The sequence below is a fragment of the Ovis canadensis genome, chromosome 1 (genome assembly GCF_042477335.2).
Source record: "Ovis canadensis isolate MfBH-ARS-UI-01 breed Bighorn chromosome 1, ARS-UI_OviCan_v2, whole genome shotgun sequence".
In the NCBI taxonomy this organism is placed as follows: Eukaryota; Metazoa; Chordata; class Mammalia; order Artiodactyla; family Bovidae; genus Ovis; species Ovis canadensis.
In genome coordinates, this window is record NC_091245.1 from 219661559 (window position 1) to 219671806 (window position 10248).

The 10248-nt window shown below is 35.0% G+C and overlaps 1 protein-coding gene across 2 annotated transcripts in view; it reads left to right on the forward strand.

Moving 5' to 3' along the window:
- Positions 1 to 8781, forward strand: part of EIF5A2 (eukaryotic translation initiation factor 5A2) — a 28901-nt gene extending 20120 nt beyond the window's left edge. Inside the window, exons 4-6 of one of the 2 annotated variants that reach the window (XM_069560369.1) lie at positions 3092 to 3223; positions 4105 to 4196; positions 6439 to 8781. In XM_069560369.1, the coding sequence (XP_069416470.1) occupies positions 3092 to 3223; positions 4105 to 4164 (192 nt within the window). In that variant the 3' untranslated portion in view covers positions 4165 to 4196; positions 6439 to 8781. Of the gene's footprint in view, positions 1 to 3091; positions 3224 to 4104 lie in introns of both variants that reach the window. The other variant, XM_069560362.1, reaches the window with a different exon arrangement.
- Positions 8782 to 10248: the final 1467 nt, after the last annotated feature.

Sequence of the window (10248 nt, forward strand, 5' to 3'; positions counted from 1 at the left end):
TCATGATGATGTGATCACTAATCTAGAACCAGACATCTTGGAATGTGAAGTCAACTGGGCCTTAGAAAGCATCACTACGAACAAAGCTAGTGGACGTGATGGAATTCCAATTGAGCTGTTTCAAATCCTGAAAGATGATGCTGTGAAAGTGCTGCACTCAATATGCCAGCAAATCTGGAAAACTCAGCAGTGGCCACAGGACTGGAAAAGGTCAGTTTTCATTCCAATCCCAAAGAAAGGCAATGCCAAAGAATGCTCACACTACCACACAATTGCACTCATCTCACATGCTAGTAAAGTAATGCTCAAAATTCTCCAAGCCAGGCTTCAGCAATATGTGGACTGTGAACTCCCTGATGTTCAAGTAGGTTTTAGAAAAGGCAGAGGAACCAGAGATCAAATTGCCAACATCCGCTGGATCATGGAAAAAGCAAGAGAGTTCCAGAAAAACATCTATTTCTGCTTTATTGACTATGCCAAAGCCTTTGACTGTGTGGATCACAATAAACTGTGGAAAATTCTGAAAGAGACGGGAATACCAGACCACCTGACCTGCCTCTTGAGAAACCTGTATGCAGGTCAGGAAGCAACAGTTAGAACTGGACATGTAACAACAGACTGGTTCCATAGGAAAAGGAGTGCATCAAGGCTGTATATTGTCACCCTGCTTATTTAACTTCTATGCAGAGTACCTCATGAGAAACGCTGGACTGGAAGAAGCACAAGCTAGAATCAAGATTGCCAGGAGAAATATCAATAACCTCAGATATGCAGATGACACCACTGTTATGGCAGAAAGTGAAGAGAAACCAAAAAGCCTCTTGATGAAAGTGAAAGAAGAGAGCAAAAGAGTTGGCCTAAAGCTCAACATTCAGAAAACGAAGATCATGGCATCCGGTCCCATCACTTCATGGGAAATAGATGGGGAAACAGTGGAAACAGTGTCAGACTTTATTTTTTTGGGCTCCAGAATCACTGCAGATGGTGACTGCAGCCATGAAATTAAAAGACGCTTACTCCTTGGAAGAAAAGTTATGACCAACCTAGATAGCATATTCAAAAGCAGAGACATTACTTTGCCGACTAAAGTCCGTCTAGTCAAGGCTATGGTTTTTCCTGTGGTCACGTATGGATGTGAGAGTTGGACTGTGAAGAAGGCTGAGCACCGAAGAATTGATGCTTTTGAACTGTGGTGTTGGAGAAGACTCTTGAGAGTCCCTTGGACTGCAAGGAGATCCAACCAGTCCACTCTGAAGGAGATCAACCCTGGGATTTCTTTGGAAGGAATGATGCTAAAGCTGAAACTCCAGTACTTTGGCCACCTCATGAGAAGAGTTGACTCATTGGAAAAAACTGATGCTGGGAGGTATTGGGGGCAGGAGGAGAAGGGGATGACCCAGGATGAGATGGCTGGATGGCATCACTGACTCAATGGACGTGAGTCTGAGTGAACTCCAGGAGATGGTGATGAACGGGGAGGCCTGGCGTGCTGCGATTCATGGGGTCGCAAAGAGCAACTGAGTGACTGAACTGAACTGAACTGAACTGAATATTGAATTTCCTGATTTTGAAAAATAAACTGTGATTATATAAGAGTATGTCCTTTTTCTTGAGAAGAACACAGTATTACTGCTGAAGAGTCATGATGTTTGAAACTTACTCTCAAATAGTTCAGTAAAAATAAAAGAATAAGAATGTGTATGGAAACATTTTATATATTCCATATATACTAGAGATTTAAAAAAAGCACGTGGTTAAATGTTAACAAAGAGTAAATTTAAGTAAAAGACAAAGGATTTCATTGCATTACTTTTATGACTTTTCTTTAAGAAGATCAAATAATTCATTTTTATTAATTTCATTTTTCTATAGCTTAGTTTTATTTTTGAAAATTTTAATTTTATTATAGCAATTTATTTTAATGTTTATAAACAAATACTTTAGAAGATGTTTTATAATATGTCTGTACATTTTTGTGTTTGAAATGCTTTATAGTTCATCCCATGGCTTATGAATGCTATATTATGAATTGCTCATAAAAAATAAAATACCATATAAATTTCAAAATACCAATATTACTATTTGCTTATGTGGTTCAGTCACTAATGGAGTGGGAACCTTTTAACTCTTGAAATTGACAAGTTCTACCTCAGGGAGTTGCTAAAGGAGCTAAAATAAAAACAGTGAGCCTGTGGTTGTCTGAAAGTCAACCTCTGTTGACTGTCTCAGCCTCCTTGCCCCCCCGCCCCCGGTGCCCTCCGTTTTCTGCCAGCTACCTCACAAATGTTTGAGTGACCAAAAGATTAAAGTGTTTGTGGTGGCTTTTTGTTTCTGAGATTACAGACATGTGCAAAAACTGAAATCTCCTGTGGCCAGTGCAGTGTCTGTGGAAAGCCACTGCCCAAGTCGGTGGCGCCATAAAGGAGCGCTGTGACATTCTATCTCTGGGGTATGCCTGTGTATGTCATAGTGGCTGAAGGGGACCAGAGACCGTGTCTCTGATTCCTTTTGTGTATCTCAGTGTTAGCATCTGGTGTACTGGCTGGTTGCCTTTCATAAAACCTCTTGGAATTCTAGGCACACTGATGGTGTACCTGCTTTTAGAATAAATGAATGTGGCCTGCCAGTTTCCTCATACCTGTAATGAAAAAAATTCAATGATATCAAAACTATGTCTTTTTGCAGGTTAGGTTGATGACTGGGTTTGTTGCATTAATGTCATCAACAAGTTAATTTTTTCCTCTTTAAAAAAATCTAGTGTTGTTAGCAGTGAGCTGGAGACTAAAAATTTTCCACTTAAGTTTGTTTATAATCAAATTATAAAACATTGTTTACAGTCATGAAAAAACTGAAAATAACTTTTATGCCCATTAATACAAAAATGGTTAAATCAGTAACTGTATCCATGCAGCTCTGAAGTGATTAAAGAGATTAAGGTAAGTCCGTATTTTCCAAAATTGAAAGATTTCTAAGACATATTTAATGTATTACTGTGTACTTATACAAATAAATGTAAATGGCAATTCATGTTAAAATTACAAAGGAGTAAATATAATCTAATCAGTGCAAATGATATAATTTCTTTCAATAGCTGATATGCATTCAGGATGGTTACCTTTCCCTGCTAACAGAAACTGGTGAAGTCCGTGAGGATCTTAAACTGCCAGAGGGTGAACTAGGCAAAGAAATAGAAGGAAAATATAATGCAGGTGAAGATGTACAGGTAAAGACCTATGGGGAGATTTTTTTTAAGCTATTTTATAAAAGCTTTGACCTAAATTAGTTAGCATAAAATACTATAAGAAATACGCCTGTTAAATACTGCTGAAATGTTGAAAAGGAACTCTAGAACTAGGCAGTTTCCCCAGGATACCTTTTACCATGCCTGTTTCAAAAGAAAGTATCAAAGTTCATTTTTCACTACATAGACACTGTCAACCCCAAATTTGTTTTGAAGGTCAGTCTGAACTATTCTGAAGGATGAGAAAGGATGTTACGGGAATTCTAAAGAGTGAAGGTGATTTATTTTATCTTTGTTATAACTTTCAGAAGTATAACATCTAAGTATTGCTGCATTTATAGTTCTTATTCTCCTGTTCCCTGGAAATTGTTTTAAAAACCACAGTTTTTAGAAAACTATATAGAAAGATGATTTGATCTTGGAATGCCTCTTTCCAAAATAAGTATGTATAAAACATCCACACATACTCACCTCATCTTCCTTCCCTCACTGTATCCACAAGTCTGTTCTCTATGTTTGGAAACGTATACATGACCACATGCAAAATAGATGAGCAGTGGGAACTTGCTGTATGATGCAGGGAGCTCAAACCCAGTGTTCTGTGACAACCTAGAGGGGTGGGAGGAGGGTCAACAGGGAGAGGACATAGGTATACCTATGGCTGATTCCTGTTGATGTAAAGCAGGAACCAACACAATATTGAAAAGCAATTATCCTCCAATTAAAAATAGATAAATTTTTAAAAGTTAAATAAGCAGGGTGAAAAATAGATCCACAATTATCCAGTGTATGATGAATTAAATATATCTTATATAGATATTGCCTTTTGAATAACTTTTTACCTGCTTTTTTTTTCCTTCTAGATATCTGTCATGTGTGCAATGAGTGAAGAATATGCTGTAGCCATAAAGCCCTGCAAATAAATGGGAACATCAGGCATGACCAAACTGTTTAGGTCTGGATCAACTACAGATCTAAAGTTTGGTTCTAAGTTGTCACCAAAGCTATGGCCTTCATAAGCAACCTCATTTCTTTTTCAGTTGTTTTGAAATTGTGCTGAGTTAGTTTTGTAGGCAATTAGTAATTTAAAAAAATAATCGAGATATATAACTTTTTTTTTTAATTTTGTAGGTGTCTTTACTATAACATTCCTGTGGTTTTCAGTATGTGAGTCCAAGAAACAGATGAGATAGCTTCAGCAGATGTGATTTGAGCAAATCATTCCTGAATTTTAGTTAAATGAGAAATAAACCAGGGTTTTAAACAATGTAGCATCCAGTGGTATTGATGTATCACATTTAAGTTGAATTGCTCTGCATTGATTTCAAACTTAATATCATAGAATAAGTAGATTATGGATTGGAATTGTCAGAATTTCAGCCTGAGTGTGGCAAGTACAGATCCTTAAACAAAAATCATGTTATCAAAAGTGCCAGTTATCTTAGTAACCGTGTGCAGCCCACCTGTGTTCCCTCAGTCATTCTGTTTTTTGCCAAATTTCTGGCAGACTTAATATAATCTGTATTATGGTCATTTTAATACTTTATTGTGGTTAACAGAGGCATTAAACTGTTGTGTGACTGTTAGCAAGTCATATTGTAAAGATGGCCCAAAGGACAGTGGCAGAGGGTGTTGGTAAAAGCTGTAGCTTTTTATTTGAGGCCTTTGTAATCAGCATAAAAATAGGACCTTTCTTTTTTGAAATCAGAATATTTGTTAAACAAAAACTGGAAATTCTTACTTTAAATTATCTGGAATGCTTGTTAAATTTATGTATGTTTTTTCTAACATGAAAGTGAATCATAGAAGAAAAGTTACTTTATATGATTATTACTTAACTTAAGTATATGTATTTATCTGGTTGTCATGTGACTTAATTCACTTACTGGTATGAAATATAGCTAGGAAAGATTTCTATAAACTGAATTAATTTTAAAAGTATTTTAGGTGATTCTGCTACATTTCTGTTCAGTCTTTTGGATCATATATCTATTTCCAGAATTCTAGGCATTATCACAGGGTTTGTGAGGACTTTTGACTCAATAACAGCCATTATATTGCAGTGAAACTTGGAACAAAATCACCATTTCAGTAATACTTTCATTCTCTAAGACTGATTATAAGACCTCTCCCATCATACATTGACTTCTAAAAGGCATTTGTACCCTATCACCTAGAGGAAAATCTGCATGATGGTATAATCAGTCTACTCAGTGATTGGAAATAGCATTAGGAACAGAAGATCCCAGTTTTAGTTACTTAATTTGCCCACATTTTAAATCTTGTATTGGCCTGAGCAAAACCACTTGGAGAAGAAGCAAGATGCTTTAAGGAAATGCAAGAGGAATTCTAAAGCACAAGAAATATTGATGTTATAGTTAATCATTTTTTAGTATAACATTTTAGCTTTTGCCCATCTAAAGCACAATTAGTAATTAGGCTAAATTTTTTCATTTCCGGAATTCCATTTAGGTATCTACTAGATACTGCTTTAGTTTTTTTAATACTCTGTGGTATGTATCTTACTTGTGACTGGTTGGATCGTTACCTGCAGGAATTCCAGAAAGTTACCAATCTGTGCTTCTTGCTGGCCATTTATATGACCCCAGTTAACTACACTAGTATTCTGGTTTAGTATTAATTCTGGATTAGCATGCCCTTGTTCTTCCTAATTTATCAAACTTCACATAAATATATTTTCAATTGCAAGGTAAAATATTTAAATTGCAAAGTATATATAAATTATAATAATGCACCTATACTCATATATTGAATGGCAAAAGCTACTTATGCATAAGTACTTCAAGTACTATAATTAAGTGTAAATACTCTTCTGACACATAGGTATAGATTTTAAAGATATGGGACTGATTATTTTCATGTAAGTCAATACTTGTTTCTCTTGAACAATATATTTCATTTAGAAAAGCTTTATAAATTGTCTTAAAAGGAAACAGGAAACATTTTTTAATAGAACAGAAATGACTTCATTCTTTTTGACATCAGAAAGATCAAAAGTTGATTCCTAGTGTTTGTTGTACTTTTTTGTAGTAAATGTTAAATGTCACAGTTACCACCTGTAGAATGTAGACTGTCATGTTGATAGATTATACAGTGATATACCTTTTTGTCTGCAGGCATTTCACCAACTTATATACAGTATTATACTAACAAGTGGAATATTTGTTTCTTTCTAGAACGACACATTTTATTTCTACTGTGAAGACTTTGTTATATCTTATTTGCTACCAAGTTGTACACCCTCTGAAACAGATCAAATTATTGCTACTTTGACTTAGCATTTGCATCATAAACATAACTAGGATGTTTCTTTCATGCTCCCCTGCAAGGGCTGTCAAGTCACTTGAAATTGTTGGTAACTGAGCGACTTCACTTTCACTTTTCGCTTTCCTGCATTGGAGAAGGAAATGGCAACCCACTCCAGTGTTCTTGCCTGGAGAATCCCAGGGACGGGGGAGCCTGGTGGGCTGCCGTCTATGGGGTCGCACAGAGTCGGACACGACTGAAGCGACTTAGCAGAAGCAGCAGCAAGCTCTTGAATCCATTTCCATTTATGGTACAAAATTCTGTATGGATGCTTTATAACTATTACCAAAACTCTCCAGCAGCCGGAGCATGAAATCTTTAATAGGAGATGCTGCAATAAAATGTTTAGGCTATAAAATTTGGGGATACAATTTTTCATTATAGCACAACATGTGTGCATGTGCACACATAGCTTTGTATGTTTGTTCTTTTTACAAAGTCCTTCCAACTCTTAAAAGTACTGTAGTCTGGTAGTGCCTCAAATGTTGGTAACTTTTTTTTTTTACAACTTTTTCAGAATTTGTTTTTGTATTTTAAAGTTTCTCAATTAGATTATTTCTAGTTGTAATTTGAATGCATTGTTCTCAGGGCTGTTTGTGCTAAGAGCTGAAGTTTCCTTATTTTAAAGCTAACTGCCTGAAAGAATATTGCAAAATTTTCCCACATTGTAATACAGTGATACATACAAATAAAAATCTGTAATATCTACACACTTAAACTACATGCTAAATATTCAAAAAAAATGGGAACATTGCTAACATCTGTACTGGAATCTTCCCATATTTTTTTCATTTTAGAAAAGAATTTGGTGGTCTTACCTTAGAACCTTATCCTTAATGATACACCTGAAAGCATTCCTTTGGCGTGGGTCCCAAAGATAGCTTTAGAGCCAAACTTTGATGTGATTCTCAAAACATGTCTAGGAACAAAAGAATTAAAATTCATAATACTTTTGGGGGTACATTAAAGTGTTTACAGATTGAATTCTGTATATGAACTAGTAACAAATTTATTATAAGAAAATATGACTCTTAAGCAGTATATGTACAAACTGTAAGCATATTTCCATAAATAGCATAATATTAATTGATCAACAGTTTTAAATTTTCTGATATCATCTAGCGATAATATTTCTTAGAAAACTATGAAAACAAGCCTTTTTTCATCCCAGCATTTGGACAAGTAATAGGTAACAAAGGCTTAAGAAAAATTTATTGTGAAAAACCTTAAAATTGAGAAAATTCAATCCATTAACTTTATTAAATTTTCTTTCTCTGAATTGGGCATATGGTATTATTTGATTTTAGCAGGGAACATTTGGATTTAGCTTACAGAACACAGATGTTCTATGGGAACATGACTTGAAGTTCTATATAATTTAATATTTTTTCATTAAATGACCATCTGAGCATCAACATAACTACCAAGTGAGGTCAAGTGCCTGAAAAGTATTGTATATATCTATACACGTTTTCCTTACATGAAAGATGCATCTTATAGCAATGCATATCAGGCTTTCACCTGCTAAAAAAGCATTCTTGTTGCCCAGCCTTACCATCCACCACTATTCCTGACTCCTTATTATAGGTTGCAACTTATTTTACAATTAAATGAGAGGTTCCTTTATTTATATAAAGTCCCTAAAACTATGTCTTGATATTGGTAGACTTAAGTTTATCATAGTTCAAGATTGCACTTTTTTAAAACTCTGGATATAAACTTTATTCAGTGGTGACTACACAGCTTGTCATAAGTCATGATTGTGATCTTGAGAGGAATCCTTTATGTGGTTAATCTCTATTATAAATAAGCACTCGTGCTTGTTATAAAGAATAATGCAAATTCCTAGCTCTGTACTGTTTTTGTCCTTCAAAAAGGAAATAGTTGAAATGGCATTGTCTAATCCAGTGGCACTTTATTAGTAATACATTTGTCATAGGTATAAGAGAACTCATGCTCTTACCTGCAGACTCATATGTTTTAGCTAAAACTTTAAAATTGTAAGATATGTAGTATGGGTATTATTATAATTGTGTATTTTACATTTCAAAAATGAGTAAAATTCATATATTAAGCCTTTGACTATGTTAAAATAATTGTGAGATCCTTTAAAATGTAGATAGTAAACTTATCAATTATAACTTTTTGTTACAATATATTTGTCTGTTAACTTCATCAGTTATATTAAATAAAAGTAAAGTTAATAAAGTTAATAGCTTATACTATTCTTGTATATATACATTCCTAGAGATATTTTCATACTAGAAAACTAACTACTATTAAAAACTAACTTGTATTTTGTTTGTTTTTCTATCTTTTAGGTTCTTATTGTACAGCACCCTAGCTTTACATCTGGAAATGTTAATTTCTAAATTTCAGTTCCAGATTTAGATATACTTTTAAAAAAAATATTTAAGTTTTTAATAGTTTTTAGAATATATAAAATACATGGTTCAAAATTCTGTAGATACAAGAATAAATACATCTCTTCCTCCTCTTCCTGTGCATTCTTCCAGGGATACATAATGCAAGAGAGTTCAGTGGTCCCAGCCCCTGATCAGGGTCTGAGGTGTTCCTTCCCACCAGGCTTGCTATTTGCTTTCTATACTGATGTGAATGGTGTGATGAGTCCCAGAAGCAAAGTATTTTCCCAATTCTCATCATATCTAATCAACATCATCTGGACAGATTCATCCTGAAGTGGTGCAGCAGTTTCTTCCTTTTACCCACTGTACCATTCTAGAACATCTCTCTCACTTCCTGATGTGTGGACCATACCAAGACTACCAGCATAGTTGTCACCTCATATCTGTGATGAGTATTACTGTTACCCATAACCCTCGAGATCGAGCAAGCATTACTCGGCAGTGGGAGAAGCACCAGATTAAAGTCTTGTACACGTCAGCCCCACTCTTTTTTGCCACTTGCAAACACTAATAACTTGTATCCCAGAATTAGGCATGGGAGGGAAAAAAGAGTGAAAAGGGACTAACTGTATGTCACATATCAGCTTGAGTTTCTTCAGGCCCCAACCCCAACCTCATATTTAAACAAATATTCTATCCAAATAGGATATGTCCTGTGGAATTGCCACTTTTAGAACTTGTACTGCCTGTCTAAAGTGTGTTCCACTGGGAACTTAAAACATAGATTCCCACAATACATTCAGCAGGATCAGTTATAATCACTGGGTGTGTATCAGCTCAAAAGGACCCTCCTACAATGTTTTATCAATCCATTGTCCAATTTGTGAGTTATTTGAATCCAGTCGAAACAATTTTTGATCCCACCCATGGGTACTACACAGCATCACAATGACTTGTGTCCTAGTGTTTAGAATGGCAACCACAATCACTATCAGATCCCTGACAAAGATTCTAATTGGGAGAATGGAGGTTTATCTAATATTGATAATTGATAATATTAATATTGATAGTGTGTCTGCCTTTTTTGTTCACATTGATGTGTCTGAGTTTCACTTAAAATTGTTGCCACTCTAGTGCATTTTAATTTTGTACAATCATTGAGGTAAATCTTAGAGAAAAAAAAATACAAATACATGGAACTTCCCAAAAAGAACAGGACATTTAGGGCACAAAGAAACAGTTTCTACAAAGAGGAAAAGGTAAAAATAATGCTGATACAAATCCTAAGTGAAAATAAAAAGACCCTTCTACCTG